Here is a 25367-nt window from a genome sequence, read left to right as displayed (position 1 = left end):
TTAAAAAAAAGATAGTAGATCATTCAAAACTTCAGTCCTGACGTCGAAATTAAAAAAAGAAAGTTTTGTTTTTGTATAATTATATATGAATATGATGCGACGTGTCTCTCCTCTCTCTCATGCTTCCTCGTAAACACGTTTCCTCGTCTGTAAATACATCCTTCAACACATCTTCCGAGGACACTGAAACTCACTCTCTGATTGACGGTTACATTCTGTGCTGTCAATCAATCATCTCACAGACCGCAAAGCACAGAGCCATGCAGGGACCGGAACTGTGTCGCAACGGTTATCATCGTATCTTGTTATTATTTTAACCCATTTAGGCCCGACGTCGTTTTATTTTTATTTTTTTCTGAAAAACCTGATGTTTCTATATCAGTGGTTCTTAATATTTCATGTCAAGGACCCCCAAAAATTGGCCGTTTCAGGGACCACCTCCCAGAAGCAAAGATTTGAGTTAAAAACATTCGCTCTGAAATAATATATTCAAAGCTTTGCACCACATGTTCAAAAACACATTTTTCAATAGCTAAATTATAACATAATGTTTAAAACACCAAAAGGGGTTCCCGCCCAAAATGGGTTAATATCATGTTATGTTAAGTTATGTTAGGTTACTGTAACAAACTGTAACCTTTCAGGGAAACAATTATCTGTGTTGGATTCAAATGCAGTAATTATTTATTTAGTCACAAGCTTTTAATAAAACGTTTTAGTGGTTAAATTAAAATTAAAGCCACCTACTGTAGATTGGATATTTTTACTACTTTGTGTGACACTGTCATAATGCAGTGGTGGAAAGGACTTGGATTATTATATCAGCCCTATATACATTTCGGCCATTTGGAAAATAGCCGATCTACAAGCTCACAATGCCTTTTGAGCTTGTAGATCGGCTATTATTTAATTAATTAATTATTAACAATTTCCGTAGTTTAAATTTTGAAATGGGACATTCTGCACAATGAGTACTTTTACTTTTGGTAGTTTAAGTACATTTATTGATACGTATTGATACGTTTACTCAAAGTACAAAATGTGAGTACTTTTGCCAACACTGATAATATGCTATTTCTATGTTACATGTCATGTAATGTCCTGCACAGCAGCGTGTAATACCGTAGGTGTCCTCTAGTAAAACATAGTGTTTTGAATGGCAGTTGATTTGTCCTTGATAGCCTTCACATGCATGCGTCACATGCAAAAGACAGGGCAGGTGTGTGTGTGTGTGTGTGTGTGTGTGTGTGTGTGTGTGTGTGTGTGTGTGTGTGTGTGTGTGTGTGCACGCACATGTGTGTGTGTGTGCAGGTGATGTCTCGAAAACACATTTCTTACCGAGTTCATCTCTGAGGTTAACCAGCTCCTGTGAAATCTGCTTCTTCTGCCTCAAGGCCTCTTCACGCTAGAGAGAGAGAGAGAGAGAGAGAGAGAGAGAGAGAGAGAGAGAGAGAGAGAGAGAGAGAGAGAGAGAGAGAGAGAGAGAGAGAGAGAGAGAGAGAGAGAGAGATAAGTCATCTCATCCAACAAGTAGCTGAGAGGTTGTTTTGTTTCATTGACCTCCACCACGTGTGCAGTGAACTACAAAGAGACATAAGACAGTGAACTACAAAGGCATAAGAGCTGACATTGTGTTTTGTACATGGTCAGAATATGACACAGTGAACTACAAAGAGGCATAGGAGCTGAACTACAAAGAGACATACCTAAGAGCTGACATTGTGTTTTGTACATGGTCAGAATATGAGAGCACCACTAGGGCACAGAGTGGAGGAGTTTCATGTTCAGGGTGCTATGGGCTGTCAACACACAGTCACCCGCATGACTATGTGACGAGAAAATGAACAAACAATATCTGGGAAACACTCCGGAGAACCTGAAATATGACATTGTCACGATATACTGTATAATGTGTGGACGGCTCTGGCTGTCAGCAGCGGGACAGTGTTTGCTGGGTGTACTGTACGCTTGGTTAGCTGTGTGATACTGCAGTGTTCAAATTAACCACCTGAGCCCTGCTTTAAACTCTGGCTACTTTGGAGACGGTGGCTAACCTGTTCTGGAGGGGAACATTTGACAACAAAAACAGAGACGTAGTGTGGAATAGAGAGGTTGACTCCTATGATTACAATTACATGTTTGGGATTCTATCTGCGCGGATTATTTGAGCAAAGACACAAGCAAAAGAAAATACATCTAAAATACTATCTTCACCTCTGTCTCTCACCATCAGTCTCTGTCACACACACACACACACACACACACACACACACAGATGCAAATAAAAACAGATAAACATACACACGTGGATTATCACAACGTGCGTGGCTGCACTTCAATATAGAGTTACTATCTGGATTCCCATATCTCACACATACTTCTGTTTCATGAACACACACATGCACACACGTGTGCATGTGTACACACATGCACTCACTCACTCACTCATAGGCGCGTGCGCACACACATCATACTCAGGTCTGGACAACATAACAATGGAATACTGTCTTTACTTTGGAAAAAAGGTGATTCTGTGATTTTCTCTTACAGACGCACACACACACACACACACACACACACACACACACACACACACACACACACACACACACACACACACACACACACAGGGGAGTGACTAATAAAGGCCATCTGCTTGGAGTGAGGTCAGTAAGTGAAAGAACAGACACACACACACAAAAGAGAGAGAAGAAGAGAGAGCTTGTGAAAACAGCCAAATGTTTCTAACAGCACACAACATTCAGTGTGTGCGTGCGTGTGTGTGTGTGTGTGTGTGTGTGTGTGTGCGTGCATGCGTGCGTGCGTGCGAATAAGATCTCAAGAATGAGGAAAGACAGGAGAGCTGCAGAAAACTGCAAAGAGAGGAAAAGAGAAAGACGACGGATGGCGAGAGACGGAGGAAAGATGGAAGAACAACACTTGTTTTCAGAGGCAGAGAGACACACGTGACACATTAGAGCCGTCAAACAGAAACACATACTGTATTAGAAGGAAGAATATAAATTACGACAGAGGAATACAGAGCAAAGAGCCAGAGAGCTGTGAACACACACACACAGTGAAGTCGCTCATTATTTCACTGTGCACAGAAGGGTTAATGGAGAGACACCGAATCATCTCAGGCTTTCTATGGAGAAACACGGTTGTTCTCTGCAGTCAGTCAGTCAGTCAGTCAGACAGACAGACAGACAGTCAGTCAGACAGTCAGTCAGTCAGACAGTCAGTCAGACAGTCAGTCAGACAGACAGACACCCACCTTGCGTTTCTTCTTACGGTTCTGCGGCTGCGGGTGAGCTCTCAGGTGGGCTTTGCTGGCCGAGGCGCCCATGCTGACCTCCCTATATATATACCGGCCTCAGAATAAAAGTCTTTCTCTCACGATTCCCTCCCTCGTATAGGTCTTTATTCCATCCGCATGCGACGAGCACCTGCCTTCTCTCTTCTTTCCTCCTCTATAAATCCATGAAGGCTTCGCGAAAAGACACTTTTGGAGACAGTTCTCTCTCGCCCGCCTCGACTCCACTGCTGAGTGTTTCCTCTCCCTCTCCTACCTGTCCTCCACACGTGTCCTTATCCCCCTCCTCCTCCTCCTCCCCCTCTCTACAACCCTCCCACACACATCCCCCCCCCCTCTCCTCCACCACCACACGGTGGAAAGATAAACACGTCTACCTCAGCTGTGGTGTATATCAAGGCATGTCTTGCGGCAGGCAGCAGATGTGGCCCGGCCTCTTTGGCACCATCCCGCACGCGTGCCCCCCTCCCTCTCGAAGCTGCGCCCCCCTCCCTCTCAAACCTGCACGCCCCTCAACAACAGGTCCGTCTGATATTCTGCAGTCTGTGATTCTCCACCTCAGGAGTCACTCTTCCTCTCTACGCCGTTCCTAGAACTGTGTTCCCTTTCACTCTCAGCTCTGAACACTAAAACCACCACAAGCTCCTGCCTGACTGACTGTCCTACCAGGCTGATAACTCCGCCCCCCTCCCCCTCAGGCCAAGTCCCACCCACTGTTCTAGCTAAGCCACGCCTCCACCCCGGAGCTGCCACCCACTCCCCCCCCCCCCACCCCCACCCCTCCAGGAATAGACTTATACAGTATGTGTGTGTGTGAGAGTTTATATTCACCGCTCACCTCTGGCTTTTTATAAGTGTGTGCAGTGCAGACGAGATAGCGCTGGCATTCTGATAACATTATATGCCTACGCACACACGCACGCACACACACACACACGCACGCACGCACGCACACACGCACGCACGCACGCAGCGGGGGCTTCACAGCGATTGCCGTATTTTTCAGCTCGTTCCATCTTTCCTACCACCCTGCCACTGAATCAGTAACCCAGCAACCATCCTTTCAAACTCACATACCAGGTGAAAACAATCATTAATTTGAGCCTATAATCTACAACACTGAACAACAACATACAGTAGTAGACACTAGACAGAGATTGGACCTGGCATTTAGGTTAATGCTATATTACACTAAAGCTTAGTTTTTACTTCATTACATGAGTTCCTCAAAAGCCTATACTGCATGGTTATGTAACACACACGCATGCACACACACACACGTACACGCACGCACGCACACCACGAACACTTCTTTGAATGCTGATAACAAGTTAGACCAGAGATAATGGGCTACTTTCCTGCAGCCCATGAAGTGAATGCAGATAACAGCTATCACTGCTTCTCCCACACTCACCACACAAGAGCTGTGTGTGTGTGTGTGTGTGTGTGTGTGTGTGTGTGTGTGTGTGTGTACAGTGTGTGTGTGTGTGTGTGTGTGTGTGTGTGTGTGTGTGTGTGTGTTTGTTCTAACTAAGTATCTTGGAATGTCACTACAAGAATAACAAACAAGTAGAAAGTCATGACCCGCAAAGGACATTTACCAGATCTTATATTCAGACCATGGTGTGTGTGTGTGTGTGTGTGTGTGTGTGTGTGTGTGTGTGTGTGTGTGTGTGTGTGTGTGTGTGTGTGTGTGTGTGTGTGTGTGTGCGTGTGTGCGTGTGCGTGCGTCCATGCACATGTGTTGTGTTCCATGTCTCTCTGTAACAGCCCAGTGCACAGCAACCTTTAGTGTTCTTTTAATTTAAAGTTAAATAGCCCCGTAAAGGTCCATATAACACTCTCAGATTTAAATGAACACTCAAGTTTTGAGTGCCTCTGTGCCTCTGTGCGTATGTGTGTGTGTGTGTGTGTGTGTGTGTGTGTGTGTGTGTGTGTGTGTGTGTGTGTGTGTGTGTGTGTGTAACTGCGTATATGTGTCCGGTCTTAACACACAGGGTCAGAGTTCGGTGCAGATGTGAGACCGTCATAAACCTCTTAACAACCATCTGCTTTTCTTTTGTATCGCGTCTCCTTTTCAAGCCTTATTTCCACGCCTCATCAAGGCTCGTCCGTCTGTGTCTCTCTCGCTCCTTAACCACTGTTCAAGTTACATGTCCTGGGGGGAGAGCCATTTGTCAGGGCTGAGAGGGGTATGAGAGGGGTATGAGAGGGGTGTGAGGGGGTATGAGAGGGTATGAGAGGGGTATGAGAGGGGTGTGAGAGGGGTGTGAGGGGTATGAGAGGGTATGAGAGGGTATGAGAGGGGTGTGAGGGGTATGAGAGGGGTATGAGAGGGGTATGAGAGGGGTATGAGAGGGGTATGAGAGGGGTGTGAGGGGGTATGAGAGGGTATGAGAGGGTATGAGAGGGGTGTGAGGGGTATGAGAGGGGTATGAGAGGGGTATGAGAGGGGTATGAGAGGGGTATGAGGGGTGAGAGGGGTATCAGGGGTGAGAGGGTATGAGAGGGGTATGAGAAGGGTGTGAGGGGTATGTGGGGTGAGAGGGGTACTGTATGTGGCGCAGGCATAAATAAATGCAATGGTGGAACGTAACTAAGCAGATTTACTTAAGTACTGTACTTTTGTTTACAAATTTGAGGTATTTGTACTTGATATTTCCAAGTTCCAATACTTTTACTTCTACTCCACTACATGTCGGAGGCAGATATTGTACTTTTTTAATTACTTTTTAATTTATTTGAAAACTTTAGTTACAACTGTAGTTACTCTGTAGATTTCGATTATTATAACAAAACATACAGTATAACCACTTCAGCCCTATTTCTGCCAATTATAAATAGCTTATAGCAAATCTACAAGCTCACAAAATGCGACACATTGTGAACTTGAAAATCTGCTATTTTCAAAATATTTTAAACATTTAAAAGCTTTAAATTAGAAGTACTTTCTACTTTGGTACTTTAAATACATTTTGAAGCCAATACTTTTTTCACTCAAGTACATTTTGAATTCCAGACTTTTACTTGTAACGGAGTAGTTCTATATTGCAGTATTGATACTTTTACTTAAGTAAAACATTTGAGTACATTTCTCCACCACTGAATAAATATGCCCGCCCGGCGCCCGACCTAGGCGCAAAAATATATACTTTTAAATTCATACAGAGAATATGTTGACGAGAGACATAATAATTAAGATCGCTCTCCTCTGAGAAACTATTAAAAAAAAAAGCCCAATTAAACACAACATGCCATATAGTTTGAATTACTCTGTGAAACAGATCAAGGTTGCGTCAACAATTCTGAAGATGCCACATGAAAGACGACATTACGTAAAATGCGTGCCGCGCGCGCACGGATGGCCATAGCAGCAAGGTCCCGACCATAGCAGCAAGGTCCAGACCATAGCAGCAAGGTCCCGACCATACCACGGATGGCCATAGCAGCAAGGTCCAGACCATAGCAGCAAGGTCCCGACCATACCACGGATGGCCATAGCAGCAAGGTCCCGACCATAGCAGCAAGGTCCCGACCACACCATGGCCTCTCTCTCTCTCGCTCTTGTTGAAAGCTGAGATGCCACATGTCTGTCTGTCTGTCTCCATATGCCATGTACGGGAACATGAAACAGACAAATAAACCCTCGGCTATATTTACAGGTTAAGAGGCAGGGAGGAAGGGGGGGAGGGATCACAGACGGGTCGGCTTGGAGTGAAACCGTGAGAACAGGAGGAGAGGAGCGTGGGTAGAGATGTTGTAGTCAGAAGATGAGAAAAGGTCAAAGCTTTACTATGTGGCGACGACCAAACCAAAGCCTGGCTTTACGGTTATGAGCTGTACTTACTATACTTCTACCCATATGTACGTCATAATATGACCAATAGCAAAACAATAGCCGATCTACAAGCTTACAACGCGATGCGTAGTGGAAGATATTACATATAAATATGTTTTATAAATCTCTATGGGAAGAATGAATGGCCGCATTTTCAGTGGAACCAGAAAACCACGGCCACAGCTATGCCCTATAACGACATGCTCAAAATAGGGACGCCATGTTGAAAGCGCTTAATAAACTCAGACCCACTTACTGTATTTGCTTTGACCCACAAGATAAGGCCTACAGGCCTACTTAGACCGTAGATGTGTCTGTCTGGCTGTATGTGTGTACGTGTGTGCGTGTGTGTGTGTGTGTGTGTGTGTGTGTGGGTCGGGCTTGGCTGACTGAGCATGACTGAGCATGTGTGTACATGTGCGATGTGCATATGCACTATAGTATAAGCATGCGTGGTTCTGCGGTCTGAGTGTTTACCTGCCTGTATGCCAGAGACAGCGTGCATAATAGCGTGAGTGGGATTTGAGTGTGTGTGTGTGTGTGTGTGTGTGTGTGTGTGTGTTGTGTGTGTGTGTGTGTGTGTGTGTGTGTGTGTGATGTCTTGCAGCCTAGGAAACACCTGCAGGCGTTTCACCTGCCTGGTATTTGAAATATGGCAGCCTCACGCAAACCATCAGCCTCACGCAAACCATTACCAGACCAATGGAGAAAGAAAGTGATGATTTGTAGCATGCGCGATTGCGCACACGCGCGCAATCGCACACACTCGAAAATAGAACATCAGATCTGAAAGCTCACACGTGTTAGATCAGATCTGCTATTTTTCCGCTCTCTATGAACTATCTTACTTTCTACATTTCTTGAAAATGAGTGAATAAGCTCACATTCAACTTCAAGCAGGGACACATTTGGAGGGTTTTGAAATTGTTCTTCTACGTAATGCTAATGTGCAATGTATTCTGCCCCTTTGTCCAGTTCCCACTTGAAAAAGAGACTCAGTCTCAATGTGTTTTTAAATGAAGGTTAAATAAAAATAAAAAAGGACACCAGGGTGAAAAGTGGTTAATGTAACTCACTTTCTCAACAAACATTTCAACCCCGTGACCCAAAAGATATTAGACGTTTGCTGCGGGACCCAAACTAGTGAAAAATAGCAGATCTACAAGCTCACAACGTGGCGCGAAGCTTGTAGATCGGCTACTTTCACTACTACTTAAACATACGTTTTCTAATTTGTGGAATTTATTAGATTTTTCTTTTATTTCTTCAATTACCGGAAATAAATCTTTGTATTTGTTTTTAATTCAGGTTTCTGGGGAAAATAATAACAATAAACTGTTAAAAAACAAAATGTAGGAAACCCATAACAATGTGTCCGCGACCCACAAAGGGGTCCCGACCCAGTGTCTGGGCAGCAGTGATGTAACTGTGCGGTCGAGCGTGTGAATTCACGAGTCACAAGGAGGAGGAATTCGGGTGGCAAATATTTACTCAGTGGCCCATTCTCAGTCCCGGACTCTGTGATCCACGTATCCTGTTGCCTGGCTAGGCCAATCACACGCCCTTCAGCTTTTCCAAGACCCAGCACACCGAACCAGGACTTGAGTTGGTTTATTTTAACAGGGGGGTCCCCAGCTAAATGATAGTTTGGAAACAAATGGACCACCTGATGGGTCTGTACCTCTGAGAGTGTACAGATGGAACCAAATGGACGTGATTTTACAATATAAATTGGGGGTCCCAGAGTTAGAAATGCCATTATATGGGGGTCCGTAGCCTAATTCACGTCAAACTTGGGGTCCTTGAAATTAAACGGGTTGAGAATCCGTGCTAGAGCCGTAAATATCTGCTCTTATGGGGGGTCCCTGGCATATCTTTTCAAATGGGGGTCCGCGGGCTAATGAGTGCCAATTTGGGGGTCCTTGAAAAAAGTTTGGGAACCACTGATGTACACAAGCCTGGGTCACGTGAGGGGGTTCCAATTTCCAAATGGACCCTTGCGGGTCTGTAACTCTCCGAGAGTACAAACGGAACCAAATGGACCCTTAAAGGGTCCGTCTGGTCCTTAAAACATTCAGGAACCACTGGACCAATCTCCACCTCCTCGGAATGAGGAAGGGTTGTTTAAAAATGTCCCATTTGGTGATAATCATCGGCCTCTACTTCTACAGTCTTACATTGGGCTCACAACATATACAGTCCATGCACACAGCGAGAACCACTGGCCTGGTGCCCAGATTCCATAGAGTCATCTCTGTTGATGTAACGATCAGCGCCCAAATTCCATAGATTCAACTCTGTTGATGTAACGATCAGTGCCCAAATTCCATAGATTCGTCTCCGTTGATACAAACGCATAGAGACACAAACGCATAAGACTGTAACAGCAGTAAAAGCATTAAAGTCAGCCTTTAAAGGCATCTGTAAATCTAACAATGAGGACAGGAGAGCAGGACAGTTAATAACCCGCTCACCGCAGAAGGAATTTAGAGAAATGCGGGGAATGTATTTCTCCTGTAGACGTGAACGGGGGTGTTGTCACAACAACAACAACAAAGAAAAACACCCAAACCACACATCGCATCCTGCCCCAAGCTGGTCTACAGATCAGCTGAGGCTGGATTTCAACAACTAACCAAAGAAATGAAGAGGACAGATTGGTTTCCTATACAGAAAAAAGTCCGGTTTTTCTCCTGCTAGTACAAAGACTATTGTTCGATGTGTAATAAATGTCTGTTTTTGATTATGGTGATGTGCTGTATATTATGTACAATACATGCATGCTTCACATACCACGCTGAAGCCTCTTGAAGCAGTCTACCACAGCTCTACGATTTATAACCAGCACCCATCACTGTATTTTATATGATAAAGTGGGTTGGCCGTCTCTCTCGCAGTCCGTGGAGAGCAACATAACATTTATAAGGCCTTGTGTGGTAAAGCTTCCTCTGTACCTCTCCTGGCTTACAGATCCAAAGGTTACTGGACATTCCACACATTCACACACACACACACACACACACACACACACACACACACACACACACACACACAAGACATACCAGTACACGTAAAAACAGTGAACGAGGAAAGACATTAGAATTTATTATGCTCCACACAAATAACTTCAGGACTCTTAGAAACTGGTTTGATTGGTACGAGAGATTAAGTCAATGAAGCACCATGAGATGTATCTCACTCACTCACACACACACACACACACACACACACACACACACACACACAGAGAGAGAGAGGCCCAGAGCTGACCCACACCATAACTACCATCTACCGCACAATCAGTGGGCCACGCACGAGCGAACACACACGTTATACTCATCATCCTAAGACACTTAGAACATGATACAGATCACACACACACACACACACACACACACACACACACACACACACACACACACACACACACACACACACACACACACACACACACACACACACACACACACACACACACACACACACACACACACACACACACACACACACACACACTACACACACACACACACAATTCCATCAACACATCACTCAAATGCAAAGTGTATGCTATGCAGCAAATTCGAACATAGAGCCAATCTACAAGCTCGCCACGCGTCACTTCTGCCGAGGTTGTGAGCGTGTCGATCGGCTATTCCTGGCACGCGACACCGCCGTACAACAAATGTATACGTCAGGCTCTTCTGGGACGGCGTGGGGTTAATGGAACTAATGGAACATGGGCGTGGTGGACTCTGGTCTCGCCTCACTGCCAAGAATCACTTTCTATTGAAAACAGCAATTACAGCAGCCAAGCATCTCAACCAACAGCTCACATACCAACGTGACCGTCAAAACAATGATAATGTCTTGAGGCTGAGGAGTTTCTCACAGGATCTCCACCATTCAAAGACATTCACGCCTGTGTGAAGTGAGCTGTGGAGCTATACTGTACCGAACTCCTGTACAGACAGACACACAGACAGACTGGTGTTTACACTAAAAAAACTCAGCTTCCCATCATGCACCTGTGCACAGTGTGAAGCCACTTTCTCACCAGTTGGTACCCTAAACAGACTGCTACATGATGCCCACCGCTCAAAAAATAATGTATCACCTGCTTTTACAGTACATGAAAGAAAGGCATGGAAGATCAGCATATTGTGGGTTACGTCACCTTTGCTGGCTTATGTGATTGTATAAGCATCCATGTAATTTCTAAATAGTATGAACTCTTTAGTAGCCAATGTGAATCATACGCAATACAATTATGTATCCCCCATTTTCTGTTGCAGTCTCAAAACTCATCTCTTCCTCACAACCTTGTTCCTTGTAGAACTTATTGCCGCCTACCGTTTGACAGATGCTAGTTATACAGATATATGTATGTTGGTTTACTTGTTCACATGCTACAGTATGTGGATTATTTACATATGTTTTAACACGTGTTAACAAGTGTTATTTAGATGGGAAGTTGTTTGGACAGACGCTAGGCTTGATGTTTACCTGGTATCCTATGGTTACTTTGGAGAAGTGTTCTCTTTCACTTTACTTCTCTGAACATTTAGCCTGTAGTTTGTTGACTGTGAGGTTTATGGCATTTACTTTGTAAGTCACTATGGAGAAGAGAATCGGCTAAATGCATAACATTACAATATAAATTCATATCCAAACAATTTTGGAGTGAAATTCTTCAAATATAGTCAGTTTTTTTTAAGAGATGGGAGAAAATGTAATCAATTAAGCCTCCAAGTCAACAAGTGAGATTCATTAATCTGGGCAAAAAAAAGCTAAAATACCTTCCTGTTCATTCACTGGCAAACACAGCTAGCACACATTTGAATTATTTTATTTGGATCTGCACAAGAGGCGTAATACAATAGACCCAAACACTGATCAGAATTAGGTTATACATTATATGGTCCAACCAGAAATAGCTGCTGCACATGCTTAACACACAGAGGGGCACACACACGCACGCACGCACGCACGCGCGCGCGCGCACGCACACACACACACACACACACACACACACACACACACACACACACACACACACACACACACACACACACACACACACACACACACACACACACACACACACACACACACACACACACACACACACACACACACACACACACACACACACACACACACACACACACACACACACACACACACACACACACACACACACACACACACACACACACACACACACACACACACACACACACACACACACACACACACACACACACACACACACACACACACACACACACACACACACACACACACACACACACACACACACACACACACACACACACACACACACACACACACACACACACACACACACACACACACACACACAGATTCCTACACGTTCCGCCCTGCTGCCAAGAGGTGTTTGGCCAGTCGTACAGCTCCAAGCATCCCGACCAACACCGTAAATAGCAGCAGGCTGTGTCAGAAACGACAGCTGGTCACCATTGTGGGCCGGGAGGATCAGGCGCTCTCACACAGTTGCACACCAGAGGGTGATTATGGCCCTCTGCAAATGACTTCATCTGTAACGACTGGAGGTAAAATGCAGTAGCCACTCCATACGAGAGCGAACATAGTGGATCCGCAAGCTCAACGCGCATTGCTGCAACGCGACACGTCTGTGTACTGCTTATAGATGCAGCTGTTTTTAGAGAAGGGATTTGGTGTAGAGCAGTGGTTCTCAATGGGCGAGAACCCCTTTTGGTGTTTTAAACATTATGTTATAATTTAGCTATTAAAAAATTGCAGATCTACGAGCTTGTAGGCCTGCTATTTTTGAAAAATCGTGAAAATGTGGCACAAATCTTTGAATATATATTCTTTCAAAGTGATTTTTTTTTAACTCAGGTCAAAATGGGTTAAAGTCCATGCAGGGACTCTGACAAAAATAATATTTGACTTAACACAAAGTGTCAGTACAACGCTTCAGCCACAGTTTGGCCTTCATCAGGGCCAAATGGAGCCCTTATACAGGTCTGTAACTCTGAGAGTGTACAAATGGAACCAAATGGACCCATAAATAGGGGTCCATTTGGTTCCATTGTGTACACTCTCTGGGTTATGGGGGTTGAGAATCACTGGTGTAAAAGGAGGGGGTAGACTCACTAGACCCCAGATAGACCCACGTGGACACAGTAGGGTTTCAGTGGTTCGACTGTAGGTTGATTTTGACAGCAGATTTAGATTTTAGTTTTAGTCATGGTCTCTTGAATAGTTTTCATTTAGTTTTAGTCAGATTTTAGTCACCTTGGAATGTCTTTGTCTAGTTTTAGTGGACTAAATAAGATCTTTCGACTAAAATGTATTTTGGCCGTCATTTTACACTTGCTGAATGCAAGTGAATGCAAGTGTAAAACTTTCAGCATGCAACAAAGTGTAAAATGTCTTGTGTCTTTTACTTGTCCACTCCACTCCCTTCCTAACATTTAGTCTAGTTTTTATTTGTTGACAAAATTGTCAATATATTTAGTCTTAGTTTTAGTCATCATAGCTTGGTTTTCATTTAGTTTTCCCTCAGTGAAAAAAGGTAGTCGACGAACATTTTTCGACAAAATCAACACTGGAGTCACACCAGCATCTGATGATCTGTATCTGGTTGTCAGATCTTACCTCAGTGAAGACATGCTGGATGACGGTAGCCAGGGCCTCCACCCTCCTGTTTCCCTGGACCAGAAGCCTCCTCAGCTGGTTGATCCCTTGGTGGTTCTTCTTGTCCGCCTGCTGCTGCTCCCTGTGGTTCTGTTTCACCTGGACCGGAGCCTCCCCTGCCGGCGCGGAGGCACTGCTGGCCTCCCCTACCACCACGCTGGCCTTGCTGCAGGGCCCAGAAGATGCTACCAGTCCGTTCTGGAGGCGAGAGCCCGCTTTGGGGCTGGTCCGAGACCCGGCTCTGGCTCTACTGAACACGTGAAGTCCGGAGGTCGGGGCGGTTCCCGAGCCGGCGTTGGTGGCAGTGGCGGTACCGGTGGCTGGTACCGGGAGACCTGGGGCCGCTGGTACTGTATTTGGGCTGAGTAGGTCTGGCACCTATAGGGAGAGAAAGGCAAGACAATTGATTTTTTTTACTTTAAGGAACGGCAACAAATACATTCATGCCAAGCCCGACACAGACCGGGTGCGCAGCGACGCGACGCGGCAACGCCTGGAAAATAGAACGGTGGCGTATCGGAGCGCCAGGCGTGAACGCACGTCGGACGCCGCACGGTGTGGGATAGGTTCATTGAAAATAACGGAGGCGGCTGTTTTAACGTGCGGCGTTCGCAGACGGTGTGTGTTGGGCTTCAAGGAGAGATTGATATAGAGTATATATTTGGCCACAGACCCCCCCATCTAAAAAATATTTTCTGCCAGGAACCACCATAAGAATCTGTTAAAAATTATTCAAACCAATTTTCTCATTTTATCAAAAATAGCAGATCTACAAGCTAACAACACATCAAATCACAATGTATTATACACTTGTAGATCAGCCATTTTCAAATATCAGAAGTATAAGATAGGGTTAAAGTGGTTATGCTATTATTAGGGAACTTGGGCTGGGAGGCTGGGGTCCCACTTGTTGTATGTATGTAGTGTGTTATTTGTGTATTTGAGAATCTGTTTGAAAGTAATCAGTAAAAGGTTTGGGAATAGAGTTGTTTGAGCTTATAAATAAAAATGTTGTTTGATCTGGAAGACAGTAAGTGAAGAGCAAAGAGTAACAGAGTAATAACATGGCCGTTGTCTTCTCTCAAAGAATGACATTAATGAAGTCATTACTAGACTGGGTTAGGTGGGTGAGGTTAGGTAAGCATGGATCAATATGTCTGGGTCATGAAAAATAACTTTGTTCCTACACAGTGTTTACTTAATTCAGAGTTAAATGAACTCTAAGCCTTTCACTGTGTGCTGTGCTGTGGGTTCCAGACACACCAGGTCCACACAGTGCATCTTACATGTAGGTCACATGTGGTTAGATTAAAGGATTTCTGTCAACAGAACATAATGCCCGCTGTAGTCGGCTACAATGTGTCTTTGTCATGTTCACATATTAGGTTATTTACTGGGATGAATGAGGCCACTCTAGGGTGCAGGTGATGTGTTGATGTGATGCTGATATATTGAATCAGCTGCTGGGAGGAATATTGAGTTGGCGGTGTTGATGATTTAAGGCTTAACCGGCGTTAACCAATGACGATTAATATTATTGTTATTATTACAAAGTCTGGCTGCTATTTTAGAGCCATAGAGTTACGAGTCCGACATTGAGGAGGCAGAAAACTGAGCGCTCGAGCGTTCAATGTAATGTTGTGGCCTCGCACGAGCACACAGTGTTTAATTAATAATAATTTCTTAACGGCGATTAATCGATTAACTATTAACATGCTCTAGTATAGAGATGGAGGAGGACCTACCAGGTCTGGAGGAGGAGCCTGTTGCTGGTTGGCTCCGCCTCCGCCGCTAGACGCCGACTGCGTGGAGGCGGAGCTGGTGGAGGTGGGTCTCGCCGGCGCCCCCCGAGGCTTGTTCTTGTCCACTGCAAGAGAACAACGTCCACTTAGTGAGGGGGCAGCTGCTATGTTCAACATGGTGTCGACGACACCCCGGACCACACACCCATAGACACACACACACACACAGTCAGACACACACACACAGTCACACACACACACACACACACACACACACACAGTCACACTCTCAACCCTCCACCGTAGTCAGACCATGGCCACGGTGGGAGTTGCGATATGCTAGCCACACACTCCAAACACTCCAAACAAACACCTTTCCGAAAACCCCAAAATATCAAACAGAAATGTGTGCTTTAAAAACAAAAATAAGCTAATTAAATACACGTTTATGAGAAAACGGAACAAAACGAACATGCGCATGCAGCAGTCTCTCAGTCGGTCTGTCTGGGTTTGACCACCAAAACATCCGCACACACACACACACACACACACACACATAAAATAGGTGAAAACCTTACGCGCGCGCGCACACGCACACACACACACACACACACACACACACACACACACACGCTCGCTCACACACAAACGTCGTCGCACACGCTCGCTAGTCCAGTCAAGACAGAATACGCCCTGCTGACTGAAGTGCTCTGGGCTGAAAGAGATGCATCCTGGGATTGCCTGGTAATGATGGGCAGTGTTGTATGGTAAGTGTGTGTGTGTGTGTGTGTGTGTGTGTGTGTGTGTGTGTGTGTGTGTGTGTGTGTGTGTGTGAGTGTGAGAGAGAGACAGAGAGAATGAGAGATGGATGGAGAGAAGTCCCTAGATGTGCATTAAGTGCATCAGCATCAGAGGGCCGAAGCACCGTGCAATTAGAGAGAGCGAGAGAGAGAGAGAGAGAGAGAGAGAGAGAGAGAGGTGGAGAGAAAGGGAGAGAGAGGTTGAGAGAAAGGGAGAGAAAGAAAGAGAGTGAGAGAGAGAGAGAGAGAGAGAGAGAGAGAGAGAGAGAGTCTTCTCCAATCCTGTCTCTTCCCATTCTTCATTCCATTTTAGTATGCCATTAGTCTGCCTCTCTTCTCCCATCCACATATCTGTTTACCTCTGACTCAAAGGGTTCCCTGACCGAAAATAAACCTCATTGTATTTTGGTCCTGGGGGGGTGGGGGGGAGGAGGGGGTGCTTAGCCTTAATACAAACACCACCACAAGCTGTGTGAAATCAAACAGTATAACATGACAAATGCAACCTTTTGCCACCTCTCTAAATCCATCATATTCCACACCAAATGTAAATGTCTGTGATTTTCAGCTCCATTTGAAAATGGACTACTAATAATAATAAGAAAAGACAGGGGGGATTGACAGCAGTAGTAGAGCTTTGGTAAACTAAACAAGACTGTGAGCTTCTCTCTGAAACACTGCCCTCTGCTGGCGGCCACTGTGCAACACACGCTGGTCAAACAGCAATAAGTCTGGTGGCTCACATCAACAACACATGGCGGCAGGCAGTAGTAGTGGGATTGTTTTACTTAAGTAAAAGTATCAATATGGCAATATAGAACTACTCTGTTACAAGTAAAAGGCCCGAATTCAGTAAAAGTACAATTGGTATTTGCATCAACATGTACTTAAAGTACCAAAAATAGAAAGTACTCTTTATGCAGAATTCCCCATTTCTAGTTTTCAAATGTATAATCTTTTGAAAATAGCCGATCTACAAGCTCACAATGCGTTGCCAATGCATTGCGACAGATCATCTATTTTCAAAAGATTTTTAATAGTTTTGAAAACTTGAAATGAGACATTCTGCAAAAAGAGCACTTTCTACATTTGGTACTTTAAGTACACTTTGATGCCAATACTTTTGTAATTTTACTCAAGCCCATTTTGACTTTTGACTTTTATTTGTAATTAAGTATTTCCATATTGCAGATACTTTTACTTAATTAAAACATGCGAGTACTTTTTTTCCACCACTGCTAAATCCATGTCTTTGACGTCAGCTACGACGGCTAACGACCTTCAGACGGCCCTTTCCAGTAAAGAAGTGTTACGACACCACTGCCTCATCACGACATCTCTCCCCACGAGGAGCGCGCAGACGCCAGCTCTGTGCGTAATATCCTCTGACCACGAGTGGTCAGATGGGTGGGCCATATACGCAAAACCTCTTTTTTTCAAGTGGGCCTTGATCCAGAAGAGGTCGAGAACCACTGGCCAATAGTTTTTTGCAGTAGTAAATCACCATGAAGGAACATGGAACAGCAAACCAGAGTCCTTCACTAATTCTGGTTCTTGGCTTGCAGATGAAGACATGACTCTGTGGGGTTTTGTGGGGACAGTATGCCACATAGATCAGGCCATCAGGGCCCCCCAGAATGATACTCATTAGCCTGCAGACCCCCATTTGAAAATATATGCCAGGGACCCCCCATAATAGAAGGTTTTTACAGCTCTCGCAGTGATTTTCAACAATTTTCAAGTTTGACCTGAATTAGGCTACATTTAATGGCATTTCCATCTCTGGGATGATCCCAATGTATATTGTAAAATCAAAGTTAATTTAACTCTGAGAGTGTACAAATGGAACCAAATGGACCTGTTAGGGTCCATTTGGTTCCATTTGTACACTCTCTGAGTTACAGACCCATAAGGGTCCATTTGGTTCCTAATTATCATTTATCTGGGGACCCCCTGGAACTCTCTCCTCTGGGAACCACTGACATAGATTACACCAAGCTGAAACAGGCCAGCTCATTACTAGTCTGTCCCCTTTGTCTCTGCATGTTACACAGATCGACGGATCGTTTTGGTATAGTAGTCTTTTGTGTTTCTCTCTAAAGTTTATCAGCCGTGTATGAAAACATCTGTGAATGCGGTGTCATCATCATCATCAAGGCCGTACAAGTTTGTGTGTCTGCACACGTTGTGCTCTGTTTGTGAGTGCGCGCTGTGCAAGCTCTGAGTGTGCTCAGAAATACAGAGGATGTTTTTGTGGTATTTAACGTGTAACATTCACCACATTCAGACCACTATAACTGATACAATCAGGTTCTAATAGGTTTGTCTTTGCTGTGTAATTTCACCAGTACTTCCTTATCAGTACAGCAACAACAATATTTCCCAATGGTAAGCATCGTGTGTGCTGTAGAAATAAATATGTATATTGATTTTGTTTTTGGGGGCATAGGATAAATGAAGGCAGGGCAGGTGGAGATGCTTTAAGTTTGCTCTTAAACAATCCACACATGTCAAATATTCTTATGTGTTCATTTTACTAAGGAAAACCGTATGCTACTGTACTGTTGCTGACAGAAAACCTGACTGTGACAACATGTACTGATATTGAACTACTCTACTCGACATCGATTCACATTAAAACTACATATCTGATTCATTGACAGTGCTTTTGATGTTTTTTTTGTAATGGCCAAGGAGGCCGACATCAAGCAATCTGAATCAGCAGCACATGTAAAGGACCACAGAGTGACTGTGTCGCCTCCGGCCAGGGTTTCATTTATTGGTTCTTTAACCATTAACCATGGAGAACATGTTCATTACACTGACACATGGTGCTGGCTAGCAAATAACATATTATCACAGGCATTACCCTGCCTCTCTCTGTGTGTGTGTGTGTGTGTGTGTGTGTGTGTGTGTGTGTGTGTGTGTCATCTTTAATTGCACAGCGGTCTTATGGACCCCCATAATTATTTGATGCCAGTGGTGAAGCTCTAAACTGAATTTCGTTGTTTCATGCAAGCAATGACAAATAAAGATCTATCTATCTATCTATCTATCTATAAGAGAATATTTTTCACGGCTCTAGCATTGAATCTCAACCTTTTCAAGGACCCCTGGTTTGACATGCATTAGTCTATGGACGGACCCCCATTTAATGGCATTTCTTTCTCTGGGACCCCTTAATTTATTTTGTAAAATCAATGTGTACATATGGAACAGAGTTACAGACACATAAGGGTCCATTTTGTTCCAAACTATCATATCATAGCTGGGGACCCCCTGGAAATCCCTCAAGGACCCCTGGGGGTCCCCGGACCCCACTTTGGGAACGACTGGTTTAACAGACTCATGGCCTTGACTGTTGCACATAGTCGCGACGTGTCACGCTTTCATTTAGTCATGCCTAGTCACCCCGCAAAGGCTCTGAGGGCTGAGCCATGCCTAGTCACCCCGCAAAGGCTCTGAGGTCTGAGCCAGGGAAAACCTTGCCCTAGTAGTCTAAATCCCCTTAATCTGCCAGGCTCAGATTACTATGATGAAAATTCTAATCCAACATTGAGGAGACGAAGAGTGACATTCCAACAGGATTATTCACAAAATGAATTAGATTAAACGTGATCATTAAGAATTCGATTAGGCGTGGCTGTGATAGGTTTGCGTGTGTGTGACGTGTGTGTGTGTGTGTGTGTGTGTGTGTGTGTGTGTGTGTGTGTGTTTGCAAGAATCACAGAATACAGTTGCAAATGAATGATACATTTGTGAATCAATAGGATATATATATATATGTGATTAGCATGCTCTGTTAATCTTAAATTACAGTACACAATTTATGGTTTGGTATTCAATCCAACCAGTATGTATGTGTCAAGTGTAATATTACTGCAGTAGGTGACTGACTCTGACTCTTGGGGGTGGTCTTAGGGTCAAATGGATTATATTTAACTAAAAAAACTACTGCTTAGCAGACTGTGTTGCTCAGACTCTGCCACAAAGCTACAGCATACAGCATGATGGTTTAATCCATTCTGGGCGGGAACTCCTTTTGGTGTTAGCATCATGTTATGCTTTAGCTATTGAAAAATAGCAGATCTACAAGACCATAGCGCGCCACCGAGTGGCGCGCTACGAGCTTGTAGGTCTGCTATTTTTGAAAAATCAAAGAACGACTGACATAGAAACATAGCTTTTTCAGAAACGTGTCAGGATGTAGAAGACATTTCTTTAATCTGATCTCAGGTGATGGTTAAGGCACACAGAGAAGAACCTGTGTGTGTGTGTGTGTGTGTGTGTGTGTGTGTGTGTGTGTGTGTGTGTGTGTGTACGCTCACTCATATGGCTGAGAAACACATTCGATCCCAATCGATCTGAGCACTGCAGGGAACCACTGATTGGTCCATACACAACTCAACGCGGTTCAATAACAACATACCAATGTGTTGTCGTGCAACATTTAAGCACTTCAGGTTCAAGGCCCCTACGGCTGATAGGAGTAGGCCAAATTAAATCAGTGTGTAAAAGAAAAAGAAAAATAACATAAATAAGTCACCGTGCTAATTATTAAAAGGAATGTTGTTGTTAGTTTGAATCACGGCACAGACGATTCAAAACAGTTCTTCAGCCAGGTGTTTGCTAGAGGTAGCAGTAACTTGGCAGAAGTTCCAGGAAACCGCTGCCAAGCCGAGATCATTTAACCACTTAAAATAGCCGATCTACAAGGCCAGAGCGTGTCGCATCGCAACGTGTAGTGAGCTTGTAGCTCTGCTATTTTTGTCGAACATTTGCCTATTATGACATGCCCAGAATATAGGGCCACTATTCATTCCAAAGGGAGGTTTCCAGATTTAGTGGCTGTAGACATAATCGGTGTGCAGACAGACTACTGTCCTAGTTATCCACAGCTTTACACACACACACACACACACACACACACACACACACACACACACACACACACACACACACACACAAAAAAGAACATCTCTACCCAGTTTCACAAATATTAGAGACGTATTCCGGACGGTGCAGATGTGGATGTCTGCTTTTCGTTAAATGTTACAGAGCATGGCAGCCTGGGTTGGAACAGAATCTAACCTCTAAAGCCCTCATCAGCCCTTCGGTAGAAAAACAACAACCTTAACATCAGATTAATGCTCGCACGAGCGCCCACCCTCAGCTGCACCGCTAGGCAGTGTGTGTGTGTGTGTTGGCCTGCTCTCCAGATGGTTGTGGCCGCATACCGTAACATACACACATGCCAAGGCTGTGTATGTGCACACGGCGCGCGTGCCGTGCACTCGTGTGTCTATATCCGTGCATATACACAAACGTTCATTCCCTCTGTGTGTGTGTGTGTATCTGTGAGTAGTACATGTGCGTGCCGTGCGCGGTGACTAACCTACATTGGTGGGCAGTGGGTCTGTGGAGCGTTAACTTCAGACAGTGAGCGTGCTGCAGACAAACACGTGCAGCTCAGATCAGATGGAGGTGAAGAGTCCACGGGAAATTCGGGAATATTTGCCAAACTCATTTTGATTGTAACAACAAAAAGACATGTAACTGCTAGCGACATGAATTTATAGATCATGAATTAAAATGTAATTTAGTATATTTTATAAATATTCACTAGGCTACTTCTATGCAACACTGCATACGATGACATAAAATGACAAACAAAATTATTGATTTCTTTTATTTTTTGTCTAATTTTTCTGTGTACATATACTGTACTTTCTACCGAGGTACAAACCCACAGGTAAGGGTACATTTTTGCACCGATAGTCATATTAACAGCCAGGATTTTGCAGTGCGAAGATGCTCTACCCATGTTCGTTCAGTGTGATGCAGCAGGTGACGTTAAGAGCAGCCAAGGACTTTCTGCCATTTTTACTCCGACACGAGCCCTCCGGGGAACGCTTTTAATGGTTGAATGAAGTGAAATCCATCATGCATCTGTGGCTATTTCTGGCGCGCGTATGTACGTATGTGTCGGGTCACGTGATCGACGCTTCTCTAGGCGCAGGCTATCACAGTTAAAGGGAGCTGGCATCCCTGGGTTTTCATCACGCCACTGCTGAGACACTCGCGTTACTACACTTCTGAGGACATTTATGAATGCCATTTCTTCATTGTTTAACCCTAACCCCAAAAATAGTACATCTAGATCGGCTGTTTTCGGTGCACTACACCGGTTCGGAACTAAGTTAAAATCAGGCATAACTCTAATCCTAACTCCCTCTTTTGAGCCCGATTCACTAAGTTCCACGGATTTGTTTTGTCACTAAAACAATTTCACGGAACGTAGCGAATCAGGCTGGAAACCAGATTAACAATATAGTAACACGCACGCACGCGCACACGCACACACACACACACACACACACACGGCTAATGGCTCTATTGAATCCGATACGCGCATGGCGGTATTGTCTTGGCCTGTCCATACAAAACTGAAAGCCCCCACAGCAGAGGAGAGGGAGAAGGCAGGAAAGACGACAATGGCCGCCACACCATCATGTGGAAAACAAGAGGAGTAAGAAGGGGAGGAGGGAGGGGGGGGGGGTCTGTGAGGGTGAAATTGGCCTTTGAGGCTGATCTGGAGCCAGTTTTGTGATCTCACCACACAGTTAAGCTCTTATACTTCCACTGGGCAAAACTGTGCCGCGTGCCAAAATATAGCAGATCTACAGGCTCACAATGCGTCGCAGGGAGAAACGCTGCGAGCTTGTAGATCGGCTGTTTTCAGCGTGCAACACAGGCACACAACGAGTATAACAGGACTTCTAGTGGAAGGAGGAGGTGGTTGTGAAAGGGGGATGAGGTCATGTTGGGAAGGAGGAAAAACAAACATAGGTCGAGTTGAGGTAAAACAAATTAAGTGCATATTGGAGAACAAAGATGTGAACATTATATTAAAGCTACAATCCGTAATGTTTATATCTCTCCTGAGGTTGCAATTACTGTATGTCCGAACTACAAAAAAAGATGGCGGTGCATCTAGTGTGCGATCCAGTGCACCGTTCTCTTCAAATACTTATAACTTAATCACCTCCAACCACTGCAGATGTAACTTAACATTCACTGTATAAATTCAGGATTCAGGATTGGAGCTTTAACATACTGTACAATGTGCAGTGGGAGTGTAAGACTTAAAGATGAGTGCCGTGATATTTTTGTATTTCTTTCCAGTTTTTCATGTGTTTATGAGGTGACAGTATACGTCATTAGATCCCCTGGTGTGGTTGTTATGTGCAATGATGTCTTCCCTTTGTATTTAGGGTTTCTTCCTAGTAGAGGCTGAAACCTTGACAGTCAAACGTGCCAATGAAAAATTGTGATATATATAACCACAATGTCATCCCCTCCCCCGTTATCATACAGCATCAGCTGTGGGTGCGGCTTCAGCTCAGGTGGATGATCACCACCCACCAGGCAAACTTAATGAACAGAGTTATGAAGGAAGCTCAATAGATGCACATAACATACGCAGGCCTCCATGTATACACTTTACACCTTGAGTGTTCATTTCACTCCGAGGGTTCAGTGAACACCACAGCGCACCATAGATCACAGTTTCCCAAACAGTAGTAAAAATTCCATTTTCCTTTACTACATTAAAATATATATATATATATATATATACATTAATATACGTAATATATATGTAAAAAGTAAACAAACAAACACAAGAAACACATCTAAGAAATTCCATGAATTAAAAAAAAAAGGTAGTGAAAGTAGCTTGTTGTGTGCTTGTAGATCTTCTATTTTCACTAGTTTGGGTCAAACTTCGGGAAAACGTCTAATCTCTCATTTGGGTCTCGACCTGAAAAGTTTGGGAACCACTGACCACTTTCTACACGCTCACAGCGCTCCACACCGCGTTCCGTTGTGTAAGCTTGTAAATCGGCCATTTTCGGTATGAATAACCGAGTGCCTGTCCTCTCTGCAGAGGTGAGATGGAATTATGTTAAGACGAGGATCCTCCAAAAGTGTATGAAACACCAGTGATAGCATCTCAAAAGAAGTTAATTGGGAATGGGTAGGATGGAGGGATGGATGTATGTATAGATGGATAGATGGATGGATATGTAGGTCAAACATCACTGTGATGGAGGGATGGATGGTGGAATGACGTGACGATGAAGTGATCTACAGGACAGTGAAGTTTCTCCAGACCTGCGTGGAACACCATGGTGTTCTTCCGGCATCCGGAGAGCAGCTGCAGGTTCCGGAACAGTCCCTTCGCCGTCAGCTTCACGTGGAAGTTGGACAGCGAGAGTCTCGGAGACCACAACATCCTCGCTGGAGGACCGTGCGGACGCAGAGGTGGTGAGAGTTGCAGCGTCGTCTCCCGCGGGCTCCGAAAGGCTTCTCGAACGTCGGCCAATTCCAACAGTTTGGAGGATGTCGTCGTCGGCGTCGCCTTGGCTTTAGAGACGGGTTCTACCGAGGGTGGTCCCGATGTTCTCCTGGTTTGCCTCTCGTTTAAGAGTCTATTTACGATGCTATATTTTGACAATACGCCGTGCCGTTTGGTATCTCTGTACTCGAGTACTGCCTGAGTTTCCACCGGTGTGCTAATGATGTCTATCGTTTTCTTGCTGGCTTCAGTGGCGACACAGTCCATCAGCTTCAATCCCTTACGATCGTACAGGAAAAACCTGTGAAGGCTTGCTGTATAGTTGCCTTGTTAATATTTCCTTTTAAAACAAATCAAAAGCACAATGATGTTTTATTGGAATCCAGAAATGAAAACAAGAGTGATCTTAAGAAATCCAAAATGTCAATGGAATAAAAAAATATATATTTTTTTAAAGATATGAATTCCTCATTTTCAAATAAAACGTAAGAAAAAAAAAGAGAGAATCAGAAACAACTCCGCTCCTCGACCGAATGAAAGCCCGTGGCTGCCCCTCCCATGCGAGGCTGTGGCAGAGAGAGTATAGAAAAACACACACAGGTTC

At 44.4% G+C, this 25367-nt stretch overlaps 1 protein-coding gene across 1 annotated transcript in view; it reads right to left on the bottom strand.

Annotated features, from left to right (window-relative positions):
* The window catches only part of LOC308309865 (uncharacterized protein), a 117725-nt gene that overhangs the window by 29402 nt on the left and 62956 nt on the right, over positions 1-25367 (bottom strand). The window contains exons 8-10 of the mRNA XM_080755808.1: positions 15608-15729; positions 13824-14240; positions 1339-1405 (exon numbers count right to left, since the gene is read on the bottom strand). Coding sequence (XP_080611934.1) covers positions 1339-1405; positions 13824-14240; positions 15608-15729 — 606 coding nt within the window. The remainder of the gene's footprint in view (positions 1-1338; positions 1406-13823; positions 14241-15607; positions 15730-25367) is intronic.

The sequence above is a fragment of the Protomyctophum bolini genome, assembly GCF_963924005.1.
Source record: "Protomyctophum bolini genome assembly, chromosome: 3".
NCBI lineage: Eukaryota > Metazoa > Chordata > Actinopteri > Myctophiformes > Myctophidae > Protomyctophum > Protomyctophum bolini.
The sequence above is the reverse complement of the archived record's forward strand: the minus strand, read 5'-3'. Positions and strand labels throughout refer to the sequence as shown.